The 12,488-nt window shown below is 53.1% G+C and overlaps 8 protein-coding genes across 8 annotated transcripts in view; 2 read left to right on the top strand and 6 right to left on the bottom strand.

Moving 5' to 3' along the window:
* Window positions 1-1,836, top strand: part of VDBG_10138 (predicted protein) — a gene marked incomplete at both ends in the record, with an annotated part of 3,135 nt that extends 1,299 nt beyond the window's left edge. The window contains one exon of the mRNA XM_002999633.1: window positions 320-1,836. Coding sequence (XP_002999679.1) covers window positions 320-1,836 — 1,517 coding nt within the window. The remainder of the gene's footprint in view (window positions 1-319) is intronic.
* An 883-nt stretch (window positions 1,837-2,719) lies between these two features.
* VDBG_10137 (conserved hypothetical protein) lies at window positions 2,720-3,191 on the bottom strand (the record flags this gene model as incomplete). Its single annotated transcript, XM_002999632.1, has 2 exons — window positions 2,720-2,748; window positions 2,786-3,191. The coding sequence occupies 2 exons, from the start codon at window positions 3,189-3,191 to the stop codon at window positions 2,720-2,722; spliced, it is 435 nt and encodes a 144-aa protein (XP_002999678.1).
* A 375-nt stretch (window positions 3,192-3,566) lies between these two features.
* VDBG_10136 (conserved hypothetical protein) lies at window positions 3,567-4,181 on the bottom strand (the record flags this gene model as incomplete). The annotated part of the gene is made up of 1 exon (XM_002999631.1): window positions 3,567-4,181. The coding sequence occupies one exon, from the start codon at window positions 4,179-4,181 to the stop codon at window positions 3,567-3,569; it is 615 nt and encodes a 204-aa protein (XP_002999677.1).
* A 159-nt stretch (window positions 4,182-4,340) lies between these two features.
* On the bottom strand, window positions 4,341-5,107 carry VDBG_10135 (hypothetical protein; the record flags this gene model as incomplete). Its single annotated transcript, XM_002999630.1, has 2 exons — window positions 4,341-4,625; window positions 4,690-5,107. Coding segments are annotated over 2 exons (318 nt in total).
* Window positions 5,108-5,386: 279 nt separating this feature from the next.
* Window positions 5,387-6,804, bottom strand: VDBG_10134 (conserved hypothetical protein; the record flags this gene model as incomplete). Its single annotated transcript, XM_002999629.1, has 1 exon — window positions 5,387-6,804. One exon carries the CDS (start codon window positions 6,633-6,635, stop codon window positions 5,562-5,564), a length of 1,074 nt encoding a protein of 357 aa, XP_002999675.1.
* Window positions 6,805-8,975: 2,171 nt separating this feature from the next.
* Window positions 8,976-9,469, bottom strand: VDBG_10133 (hypothetical protein; the record flags this gene model as incomplete). The annotated part of the gene is made up of 2 exons (XM_002999628.1): window positions 8,976-9,148; window positions 9,228-9,469. 2 exons carry the CDS (start codon window positions 9,467-9,469, stop codon window positions 9,091-9,093), a joined length of 300 nt encoding a protein of 99 aa, XP_002999674.1.
* Window positions 9,470-9,607: 138 nt separating this feature from the next.
* VDBG_10132 (conserved hypothetical protein) lies at window positions 9,608-10,504 on the bottom strand (the record flags this gene model as incomplete). Its single annotated transcript, XM_002999627.1, has 2 exons — window positions 9,608-10,127; window positions 10,188-10,504. One exon carries the CDS (start codon window positions 10,110-10,112, stop codon window positions 9,633-9,635), a length of 480 nt encoding a protein of 159 aa, XP_002999673.1.
* Window positions 10,505-10,850: 346 nt separating this feature from the next.
* The window catches only part of VDBG_10131 (ankyrin repeat protein), a gene marked incomplete at both ends in the record, with an annotated part of 3,538 nt that continues 1,900 nt past the window's right edge, over window positions 10,851-12,488 (top strand). The window contains 4 exons of the mRNA XM_002999626.1: window positions 10,851-10,879; window positions 11,035-11,354; window positions 11,523-11,576; window positions 11,720-12,321. Of these exons, the coding sequence (XP_002999672.1) occupies window positions 10,851-10,879; window positions 11,035-11,354; window positions 11,523-11,576; window positions 11,720-12,321 (1,005 nt within the window). The remainder of the gene's footprint in view (window positions 10,880-11,034; window positions 11,355-11,522; window positions 11,577-11,719; window positions 12,322-12,488) is intronic.

Here is a 12,488-nt window from a genome sequence, read left to right as displayed (position 1 = left end):
ATCTCTATTCCCTCACTTCTGATTCGGAATACTGACGGTGACCAAGGTACCCTCGCATAATTCCGTTATTTTTCAATGATTCCACGTGCATCTCAACATTTTCACGGGGGCCTCTCGTGATAACACTCCCTTAACGGGGCGAGAATACCTCAAAGGGTACTACGATGTGACCAGTGAGATGGTGCAGAACAACATTGCCATCATTGAGGGGCTCGAAAAGTCGCCTCTCGTCGAAACCAAAGCACTTTCCGGTATATTGATTCCCAGAGCCTAAAGTCTGCATCCTCGACTACCATACCTTCCCACTAACCCTCTCCAGAAACCTGGCCATGGGGTGAATGGGACGCGGATCGCCCCGTGGCAGACACAATCAACACCGGACCGCACACTCAACCCCAGACTCTAGGCCCGACCCATTCTCTCAGAGATCTGGCTGCCGCTCAACTGTTCAGTCGCCTCCTCGCGACCGAAGACGATTTTGAACCCTCCATCCTTGACGAAGTCCGAGACCTGCCGGGCTTTCAGAAAGTGCTGAGGGAACACCTCCTCTGCCACTCGAAACAGGTCGGCCCAGCACAGACTTCGAGCCATTTACTCCAGCTGGCCTACGCTGGTGAAGACCTGCTGGAGTGGAACTCCTATGTGAATCTCACGGCCGAAGCAATCAAGGTCGCCCTTACGTCAGACGCACTGAAAAGCGCCACAGGGATCATCCTCACGATACAACGTCATGTTTCGCCCGCAGAACTCGTCGAGGCTCTCTCATCTCTTGATAGCCTCCACGCGCTACAGGTCCTGGACCGACCAGACCGCAAAGACGAACAGAGCAGCAACCAGTTGTTTGAGGCTCTTTCCAAGTCAACACATCCCCTGGCCATCAAGAAGCTCACACTCTCTGGCCTCTATGCTAACGGTATTCGCCAGAATATTTGGCGACCATGTCGGGATAACCCGGTGACCTTGGAACCATATCCACTGGTGCAACTTCTCGTGGCCCACGAAGGGAAAGACGGCGACATGCTGAAGTCGCTCGGCGGGGCTTTGGAGTCCTTCTGCCTCGGAGATGCTGCTTTAACCCCAGTCAAAGTTGCCACTGGCCTTTTCCAATACCTCATGACAGAAGTTCAAAGCTGGCCTATTCGCAATGGGACAGGTTTGGCCGTCGCCCACTGCTTCTCATGCAGCCCACCGGCCCTTGGCAGTGATTCAGTGGAGATTGCACCACTCCCGGCTGAGACCTACAAAATCGCCAAGGCGGCATGCCACTCGAGCGGCTTTGGAGGTTTGTATTCTAAGCTGCGCGACCTGACCCCTCGTGCCTGGACGGCGGTTGTTTCCGAGTCAAAGGACACTCACGACGCCAATGGTGTGACAACACAAACAACACACTTGCAATTCAAGTATGCATTTATACGCTCTAAGAAGGCTATCCCAGTCGACCCAGAAACCCGGCGAGGCTCTGATATCCAGCCATCTGAGATCGAAGTTGTTGATCTAGCGGGTTTCCTTCACTTGACCGCGCCTGAAATCGACACGAGCAAGCTTGCCCACCATTTTGATGAGCTTGACGCGGCCGTCGTACGCGCTACCGATGAAAGAAACCGCATCACCACTCCGCAGCACATCCCACTCTTGTCTCTTTTGAGCCCCGAGGAAGCATGCCGCTTGTTGAATCAATTCGTTGCTTCGGTGCCGGAAGTGCAGGAGGCTTGCGTGCGAATCAGCAGATGGGGCGGAGGTAAAAATATTTTCATATGCCTGAACTTGGAATCAGAGCTAATCGGTTCCTCTGTAGGACACTGGATACTCGACCTTGGATTCAACCACGATGGATAATCCCACATGGCAATGGCTCTGATGGCAAAGTAGCATGGACTCGTTGATGACGGGACTCCTTGGATCAGTGCACACACACACACAAACACAAATTTATTACGCCTGGTGGCCAGTGGGCCAATAAAGCACTATCTGCTTTGTACATGATCTCTTCCTTCGAGATGCCTCAAGATCTCAAAAGCCCATACAGTCTTCCTTCCATCTTTGCCTTGTGCGTTTCCATTTCTTCGCTGGGGTCTCGTAGGTTACTGTACCAATACCCTCACGTACCGGGTCCTGATAGTGGCCTATGGTGGATGGATGGATGTATTACGCCCGTTAGAGTCATGGGCAACTGCTGCTTAAATACATACTCCCTTCCGTCACGCATCTTTCGCTACTCGTCCAGCCGTTACATAATTTCCTGCTTCTTTTCCTCCTTGTGCATGGTCTCTTGTCGCCAAGTTCTCGTGGGGTTAGTAGCAAGTTGTCCGTGAAGGCGTCTTCTCCAGGTGCCCAGCTTCCTATCTTCAGCCGCTGGCGCGAACCTGCTGTCGTGGCACGAGGTGGATGGGTTAGTATGAGAGAGGGTGAGTGCGGTTGTGGGTGGGTTAAGTCGTCTGCCGTCCTTCATCAAGCCGTGCTGTTGCTATGGCGTGTTTGATGGTCGCCTGCACTGCTGCCATGTCAGGTGTCCAATCGTCCGCATCCGTCCGTGCCTTCCCTCCCAGGTGGAAGGACAGACTGCCTGTTCTCGCGCCAGTCTCTTGCTGCATCTCTACCCGTTGCGAGGTCCATCTCGTGCATCGGAAGAGAAAATGGTCTGCTGTTTCTACGGCCTGTCCGCAAGGGCATTTGTTAGAGGGTGCTGCGCCAATCCTCCACAGGTAACCGTTCAGTCGTATCATCCCCGTTCGTAGTTGTGCGAGCACTCTCGCTTGGGCTGCCGTCAGCGCATCGTATATCCTACGCGTGTGCTTTCCCGGTAGTGCCGTGCCGATTCTCTTGGAGTATTTGCCCACTTCGTCTGGTAGGGTCTGGCAGTCTGCTTGGTCCTTTCTCGCTGCCGCGAGCGTGGTTGATGCCGCCCGGTACGGACTTCTCACCGGCAGCTTCTGCGGGTTCGCGCTTCGTTTGGCTGCTCCCTTCGCTGTTCGCGTGAGGTCTCCTTCGGTCCCAGTGGGAATCCAGCGGATCGAGACGCTGTTTCCCCTGCTACGTAGCTTGCCGATGGTGGCATAGATGCGCCGTATGTCTTCCTGTCCCGACTGGTGGTGTGGTCGGCTGACCGCTTGCGTTGCTGCCTTGTTCCTGGTGAGTATCGTGATGTTGCCGTATTGGAGCTGTAACGGCAGCGCGTCCAGCGCTCTGCTCATGGCTGCAAGCTCGGCCGTGAATGGGTTTTGCTCATCCCGTGTGCCCAGCGTGGCCGCCACCATGAGCTGGGCGGTCCTCGAGGGCCGGAGAACTCCGCCGGATGCCGACCATTTCGCCCCTGATTGACGTGCTCGTAACGATGACGGTGCGACCTCTCCCCCCGCCCCTTTCGAGGGCTTCTGCTGCGTCCTCGTCCTGGATTCTCTCCACTCGTTCTTGCCACGGACCGAGCGCGAATGGGCAGATGACTTCCAGATTGTCGATCGGTACTCCCTCGTGTGACGCGGCGTGTCGCTGTAAAGGTGACGTGAACCGCTTCGTCATCCGCCTCTCCGTGGCTGCCAGAGGATGGTTGTCCGGGAGTGTGTTCAGGTTCACCCAGAACGTCGTGGCCCGCCTTGCCAGACAATCTTGACCCTGCTCACATTCTTCGGATCCACCGTCACCGCCTTGCACCTCCAACTGCAGTCCCCTTTCTTTGTCCTTATTTCCTTTTCCACCGCCGTCCTGACAGTGCCAGCGTTCACTTTGTTCTTGTCCGTCTCCTCCACGCGGGATGCGTCGATCGTGCAGAAGAGTCTGTCGGTGAAGGTCGAAGGCGTCGTGTTCATCGAGGTGACGGTTCGTACGTTGCTGGGCTGGCTCGTCGGTGGGGTCCTGGCGATGTCCGCGTACGATGGGTTCGGGCTGCTCTGTCCCGAGACGACCGCCATGACGGCGTCGAGTCTCTCCTGCATCTTTTGGACCTCTACCACCCCTTGCGCCTCGGTCGTTCGCAGTTCGGCTTTGATCGTGCCGATCTCGTCTTTGATCGCGCCAATCTCCTTCTTGACCGCGCCAAACTCGTCCTTGACTCTTCGCAGCTCGTCGCTGACTGCTCGTAGCTCTTGATTGAGCAGACGGTTGTCTTCGTGCATGGACTCGCAAATGGCCATCTGCGCCTGCCCCGCCTCAAGGGCGGTCTTGAGGAGCCCATTGTGCTCTTTCATCTGTTCTTGCAAGGCTTCGAGCGTCGAGTTGTTGTCCAACCATCCGACCTTCGATCGAGAACAAAACTCTGCATATTGAAATTTCGTGGGTCTATATGCAGAGTCTATCCAGCTCGCAACCTGAGGTACCATGATGAAGACGACGATAATAGCAGCAGTAGTCAGTGATGTGTGGCTTGATTGATTGCTAAATGGAATTCCGATTAGGATGTGACCACTCTTTGATCGATCCGCAGCAATGCCTGGTCAGCGTCCAGAGACATTAATAATCCAGCATAACGTGGAGCACAACAATAGGGATTGCTTGGATGTTCCCTCCCTCTCCATCTCTTATTTCCAGCGAAGAACATCGTGTGAAGGATATCGTGCGAGTCAACTGTTTCCCCGGCGCCGCTGTCGCTGCCGTCCCAAGCTCCTGATTTAAGAAGGGCGAGATGACGAGGTCTGCAGGATGCTATGTCAGATAATATCCCAAGGAAGTGGTCATATTGGTGGTACAGCCACTTACCAATTCTGCGAATAAGTGCACTGAAGGCAGAGAACATGAGGACAGTCCGATCCACCTTCAGGGGGGCCTATGCAGCCATCCATTCTGTTCCCTTGCTCGCCGCATTGGCAGCAAGTCCAGCCATTCCTTCTCAAATCTCTGAGATAACACTCTGGCTTGTCGCAGAGGCTCTCGTCGGCGACGGCAGTGATAGATCTAGCTCCTGAACACATGGAGTACTTGGCGGTACGCCGATTATAAGTCGCATCGGGGCAATAATCAGGGGCTGCGTATCTCTTGTGGCCGCATCGGAAGCGGCGGTAGGTTCGCCAACACATGACTTGGACGTCCGAATGACTTGACGGTTTTCTTTTAGGGACAAAAGGGAGCAATTTGGAAAAGCTTAAGAATTGACACGGTGGGTTATGTTGGAGTTTCTGACGTCGAACCTGCGGTGTTAAGGCAGTACTTATAGTCTTCCAAGTGAAGCGACCTTCCTCCCAGAATGAACCCTACGGTAAGCGCCCGTAGCTGCAGTCTGACCCTCACGTTTCAACTCTGGAAGTCTTGGAGACCGAGAAAAACGACCTCGTTTAATTTGGGCTGCCAACCCGAAGTGTCGGAGCCAAAGCACTCGACATAATCGTATCAGCCATTCTGCTTATTGGTCTAATATGAGCACACGACCGTGCAGGCGCGCGCTCCTGTGCACGATGTGGAAGCTTCATATCTAATTTGAATTGCTGTTGGCATTCTATGTCGTTTGATTCGCTAAGCAAGCGCTGTTCTTCCTGAGTTGTCACATCTGCCCGTGGCAATAGGGATGACGACCAGGGTCTCGTGTTCATGTTGTTTCAACACCCGATAGCCGCCAATCTCTCACGAACAAGATCCTAATCGCCAATGAACTTCAGGATGTTGGCCAGGCCCTCTGCATCGCCAGTCAAGGTCCCAGCAGACTGTTTCTTTACCCATCCCTCAGTATACCCACCACCAAAATCGATGACCCATGCGTCATCATACTCGTCGATTAAGACGTTGTCTGCCTTAACATCACCCCAAATGACACCAGCCTTGTGCAAGACTTCGACGGTCGAGCAGACCTGGTTCTTCCATTTGTGCCTCAAAGCGATAGGTATATGTGGCTTCACGGCGCAAGCTAACGTCCTGGCTCTGCAGTTGATATACGTGAGCAGAAGCCCGAAAACCACACCTCTTTCGTCTCGCACCAAACCATGAAGGCGCGAAATTCGCGTCTCCGGGTCGAGCACTGCCTCGCTAATCTTTCGGTAGGTGGTCAGCTCGCGTTTCGCGGAGTGCTGGTCTCCGGGTCTGAGTAACTTGAGGAAGAATAACGTTAGGCCCCCAACCTGTTTGACTTTCTTGGGCAGCCTAGCGAGCGCTTCGTCGGGGTTTTCGGCGCAGATCGCAAGATCTGATGGCTGAAAACATTGCCATGCTGAACACAGATCAGCTGACAGGGCGATACCAAGTCCAATCCGCTGTTTGTCGGCCTTGGTCGTCTCGCATAGGCTTGGAGATAGCTCACCCGCCGCTATCACCAAAGTGTAGACCAACGTCTCCGCGAAGAAGAAATCATGAAGGGTTGGTTCGACAAAGGCACCCGCGTCTTGTCCTGACAGGCTCCGAAGCACAGGTAGGAATGGTTCTATTACCCAGTCTTGAAAGTCGTCGACTGTCTGGCCATCCAGTTCGCCTTCCTCTGCCACCTTGAGGAAAAAGAGGTATTGTTCTTTCAACTGAGATGAGTCTGAAAAGTGGTCCTCGAGTAGGCGAATGACGAGCCGGCTGCCATTGCACATGACAACAAATTCAGAGTCCGTATTGTGATCACTAAAGGTAAACTCCGTAACTTCGTAGCGAGGCGCATCCTCGTCGGCCCCGGGATCTGTCACAGGGGCGGATACGCAAGCGCCATGGCCTGTTTCAGGGCGTTGGTCGAGCATTAATTCTGGTGCCGGCTCGCGGTTGAGGGTGGATTCGCTGGCAGGTGAGCTCACAGAGTCGTCAGGAGATAAGACTGGGTCGGCAGAGAGTCGTGGCGGGTTCGGTGTTTTGGGACATTCGGTGGTTGGCTCATCATGGAAGGAAGCCTGAGGAATCGGTTTCGTGGGCAAGAAGACAAGTGAATCTTGTCAAAGATGCCCTGTGGGACAACCTGTTGAGCGGGGTTGTCACGCATCACGTGTGCTAGTTTTCTTTTAGGTATAGCGTATTCTTTTTAGCCCCCTGTCATTGGTGGTGCCGAACCTACCACGACAGTGGCCCATTCAATCGCCCATCATGAACCCCATGAGCGTCACCCCACCATACTACCACTGGCAACAGTCTCCCTTGACAGATTTGATTCTTCTTCAAATAGCAGGCGAATGATGATGGCAACGCTCTGATATATTGCCCCCGTTTCTTCTTCGCCACAAACTCCTAGTCATCTTCTACTAGGCCCAATGTCAGACATCGTGAGCTTGAACTACATTGAGAAAAGACCCCAATGACACCTGTGTTCTGATCGCGAGTAGAAACAGTGAAGAGACGTTTGAAGAGTCCTACCGCGCCCTCGCAGACCTTCTGGCGCTGCCTCGCCGGCACGACCTCAAGGTCAATGTGCTGGCGCTGGAAGGATGTCAGCTCATGCTTCATGATCGTCGATAGCGCGGTTGATGTTGGTGTGTTTTTTGCGAAAGAGGGCAGTGAAGACGGCGCGCATGAACCACTGGCTTCACACCTGCCCAAGACGGCTGGCGGCGAAATCTTATTCACGTTACGCAGTCTAGACGCTATAGAGAAGCTCGCCGGTAGCGGTAGGACAATACTGCGCATACCAGTCATGAGGAGAAGCAGGCGCTACAAGTTCTGCAAAAGGAGCTTGACAAAGAAGTGGACGAAGCGCCTGCGATTGACCTCGTTTGCCCTCAACCATATCCCACTAGCGTCAATCAAGCATCAGCCTACATCAACAGGCGCAGTCCGCGAGGTACTCCTGCGTCGTACTTGATTGAGTTCCTCAAGAACTAAAGGCGCAGAGACGGCCTACTCCGCAGTGATGAAAGGGACCTCGGACGCCGCGATGGCGTATCTAATTCTGTGGTCGTAACGTCGCAGGTGACGTTCGAGCAGATCAGGGGCGAGCGCCCCCAGGCAGCCAAATTACTGTCTTCGATGAGCTTCTTTCAAGCTCAGAACATACCGGAGAGTGTGCTGCACGCCTACGATGACGCTGAGAGCGGAGAGGAAGTAGGTAACCGGCGAAGCGGTGAAGACGCAGACGCCGATACCGACGATGTTGACACACTAGAGACTTCGAGAACGACATTGGTGTACTACGGGGCTATTCGCTCATTACTCCAACAGCGACAGGGCTCTACGAGATGCACTCTCTAGTCCAATTCTGCACCCGTTCGTGGTAGATTTGAAGACGTCAGTGGTCGAGAACCAGTTTTTAGGCTGTCCGCCTTACTGAACGCAAGTCTTTCCGTGTTACGATTGCTATATACGGGCTAACGATCGTCAGGAATTCAACAGCGTTGCGCAAAGCTCCCGCTCCGCAAATTAACATCACTACATAACTCTGTGACAAGAGACGGTGGACTGCTGGATCAAGGTCTTCAAGGCCCTGAGCTGTCATTTCGGCCTGTGTACGGCCAACATGTGAAACCGTTGACCAATTGAATCCCGGAATGACCGAGGCGCGATGCACTCATTCTAGCGACAGAGAGCAATTCGCCACTGAGGTTTGTTCTCTGATTCAGGTGGACATGATCAGATTAAGAACCGGCCATTTTACGCTCTTGTTCGTGTGCTCTACTCTTGCGGCCGTTGCTGATAGATGTGTGATGGCTGGTGGCGGGTGATCTTGGGTCGCCTAAGGTGGGTGTCGTTGGGTGATTGAGCCACCACCATGAGGCGTAGGTCTCCAACAAACCCATCCAACAAGATCTGGGCGCACGCTGCTTAGCCCAGAACCCAGAACCAGTGCTAGGCAAAGCAGTTTCTGGCTTCAATCTGGTACTGCGCAGGGGAGAATCTCAAAGTAGAGGTACGATTCGGGACGTACCGTACATTGGACCCGAATTGAACGCGGTGTAACGCCTTGATGAGGGCAGTTTTGGCGTTTTCGAAGTACTTCGAGATCGTCCAAGGCAGCCCAATGTGCTGCTCAAGACGGAGGCCCCTCTTGTAGAATTCCGACAACGGCCATGCGACTCCAGCTCCCTCGGCTCCAGTCGACCTGTGCACCATTCGGCTTGGGTTGCCCACAGGAACAGGTGGCCACTACAGGTGTCTAATGCCGTGACGCGTTTGTGCTATTAAGAAGAATGGGAAGGTACTAACCTGGAGTTACTGTACTCACAGTCTTTCTCTCTGTTCTAATTACATGGAGGCATTTCTGCGGCTTGTATTCTATCTCGACGCCTTGCACAGTATTGCGAGCTGGTTCAGAATAGACGAAGAGTCACGACTGGAACTCTGCGACAGTAAGGCGGATGTTTGCTCCAGTTGCTCAACTGCAGGCTTACAGAAACCCCAGTTGTACTAACTTATAATCGCAATGACCGCAGTATCCACACTCCTTGTCACACGCCGTGAAGTCTTTGACGGAGTCATGCTCAGAGCCGTCATAGTCGTAACGATCTTCATCGCTGTCATAGCTCCACCAATGTGCTTTGTCGTCGCTTTCCAGATCGCCTCTCGCACTCTCCGGCCCTGAGCCATCAGCAACTTCCAGACCCTGAAGGATTAGTTGTCTGTAAGACTCAACATCACTCTTCCTTTGAAGCATTACATAAAGAACCTCGACCAGACAGTCTCGACCGGTTGGCATGCTGAACCCTCTCTGAGAGACTTCGTCAAGAGCTGCCATAGCCACGTCCTGCAGCCCGTTTTTTTGATCACCAGACACTGGGTTGTCAGCCGTATTGCAGTCAAGGAGAAATCCTAATATTTCAGGCCCTACAAGACATTCTCTCCACAACTCGTCCAAGTCTACACGGACATCTATGTCTACGGGTAGAATTGTTGTCTGAAGCGTGTCGAAAGCGAGGACTCCAATGACTTTGCCTTTGCCGCCAGGCTTTCGCTGACGCGAATGAAGGGCAGCAAGGATCTGATTCATTGGTGAATCGTCGGTCTTTGTAGGTGAAGATACACCTAACCCAGGTTGTCCATCGCCTCCACCCGAAGACCCCCTTGCACTTGACGAAGACTCTGCAACAACTTGGCCCAACCTGAATGTTGCGGGTGGTGGCAAAGTTGGACGTGGAAAGCCCCCCGTAGAAGGACTGACGACCGGCTGCTCTTTTGGAAATCTCAGATGGAGGTCGATGTCCCTCGAGGGTCTGGCGAGGGTGGCTCGCCAATGGTGAGAGTTGATAGGAGATTTTTGGTAGAGGTTCAGCTCGTAAAACTTGTCGTGAATGCCACATCTGAAATTTTTGTATCTTGAAACCTGATGTAAGTTTCCAGCTGCGGACGGTTTGGGGCATGACATCGTGACGTACGAATTGACCTTCTCAAAGTTCGCTTGTAGAAGCTGCTCTTCTTGTATCTCCGCATATTCCCTATTGGAACCGAGCGAGCAAAGTAACGAAGGGATTCTAGCGGACCGTAGTTGATCTGGCGGACCAGTTGGATGGAATGTGAAGTTTCCGGGCAGGCTTCTTCTCTGCGAATGTCATCTTTCTGTTCATTGGCCCAGGCGAGGAAGCCTGAGAATTTCGACTCATGGTCGAGGGCCTGTGGTCGATATGGTTGGATAGCGCCACAGCAGAATAGGGAAGAATCCATGATCAAGAGCACCTGGGTATTAAAAGAAGCCAAGAGTTTCGCATCAGGAGGGAAGAGGGGTATACTTAAGTAGCTTGAGTTCACACGGGAAGCAGACGACGTCTACTTGACGTCATTACATCGCTTTGGTTGTAGCTTGATGCGTGGCTTCCGCTAGCTCATGCTCGTATCCAATGACAGGCAGGACAGCAAGGAACTTTGTAGAGCAGGATGGTGGAGGACTACTTTGGGCACACTTCGTACGACCAACAACAACAGAGACTGGGGTCAGCTGAATCATGAGCCCCAGGATGGTGTTGTGCATTTTGATCTTGGTGCCGAAGCTTTGACGAAGATACATCGTGCGTTCTTCTAAGCCTTGGGCGCAGGAATAGACCATGGTGCCCAGCCTTCAGATTGATCAGATGTGAGCACACCAACACGGCCCATACTGTACTGATGTTGACGCTGTGGCGTATCTGCCAACTCCCTTGCCTAGTCTTGATCCCGCTTGCTCTCGGTCAGGTTTGGTGGAAGCTAGCTCGACCCACACAACTGGCTGACCTAATCGTTTCTGTGAAGTGTCCAGATCTGGGCCCTGGGCAGTATTAGACTCATATTTCGGCTTGTATGGCCCGTGCTCAAAGAGATCAAGACCTGTGTGCATTTGGCCGAGCAGCAGCGGCGAAGAGAAACATGGCAGCGAGAGCCGAAGCAGCGGGAGGCACAGAAGCAAGAGGCGGAGCTGCGGAAGAGCACAGCACGTGAGGAGTCCAAAAGGTCAGCAAAGACACAGTCGACAACCACGTCTCAGAACGAAGGAGGCCAACATCGGCATTACAAAACGCCTTCCTCATGTCAACATATGAGGTGGTGGAATCGCAAATTCCATCAAAGAGCTTGTGGGTCATGCCGCCGTCATATGCCTTATTACACTTTTCGTTGCCCTGGCTGCAAGATTGTTGCGTGTGCTGGCTGTCGTGACCTTCTCAGGCAGGCGTAGGCAAGAAGTCAGGTGATCGAAGCGGTTAGGGGTTTGAGATTTAGTAACCATAACACCATATCGATAGTTTTACAGTATGAGGGAGAGGAGAGTACTTCGTTACAGCATTGCATTATGTCTGGTATAACATCGCAGAACGACCACCGCAAAGCACGCATAACTCGTTGCAGCGCTACCATATGGACGACAGATAAGTGATCCTGGAGGGCACGGGTTCATTGTACCAGAGGCCTCCAGTAGACTGCGCTTTTGATTGGTTCGCAGCTGTCTCTTGCTGCGCTCCGCAGCAGGCGGGAAGACTAGTCCGAGCTGCTGCCTGCCGTCCGTCTTCGAACCTCCCCCACTTCTTCGGCGCATTCATTGATACTCTTGCAAGATCTTCGCAATATTCTCAGCTCATTTTGAAATGCTTGACCCCTTTCGGAATTATCGGTGTTGTTGTCGTGGCCGGCCAGATCATCTCGACCGTCGCCAATTTCGGGCTGGACTGGAAACACGCCCCAGCTGATACCAAGTCCCTCCTGGTTGCGGTTGGGGCTCTGAAAACGGTGCTTTCCGAGACGAATATGAATATGCTTCTCAACGATGACTTTAAGGATGTCTTCCACGGTCGGCATTCCACGCTCCTTTCGCAGCTTGGAGATACCGTGCCGGTCACAGACACCAGCATGCTGGTATCAGCATGCAAGAAAGAGCTAGAGATCCTCCTCGAGGACTTGCAGAAGCGAGTCCAGGGTCATCGAATTGGCTGGAAAAGGATGAAAGGAGCATTCCTAGCGAAGAAGACTAAAGAAGCGGTCCAAAACCTTCATCGACAATGTCAAACCTTGAACACATTGATGGATATGGATGCCCTTGCAATCGGTGTAAGCATCCACAAGGAAGTCAGAGAGGCAAGAAGAGAACAGCAGGGTTGGCATGCAGACAAGGAGTGCAAGGCCATCATCGATTGGCTCACTATGATTGATTATGGCCCTAAGCAGAGCGATTTCATTGCAAGGAGGCAAGGAGGCACTGGACAGTGGCTTCTGAG

This window comes from Verticillium alfalfae, genomic scaffold (assembly GCF_000150825.1).
Source record: "Verticillium alfalfae VaMs.102 supercont1.19 genomic scaffold, whole genome shotgun sequence".
Classification (NCBI taxonomy): domain Eukaryota; kingdom Fungi; phylum Ascomycota; class Sordariomycetes; order Glomerellales; family Plectosphaerellaceae; genus Verticillium; species Verticillium alfalfae.
The sequence above is the reverse complement of the archived record's forward strand: the minus strand, read 5'-3'. Positions and strand labels throughout refer to the sequence as shown.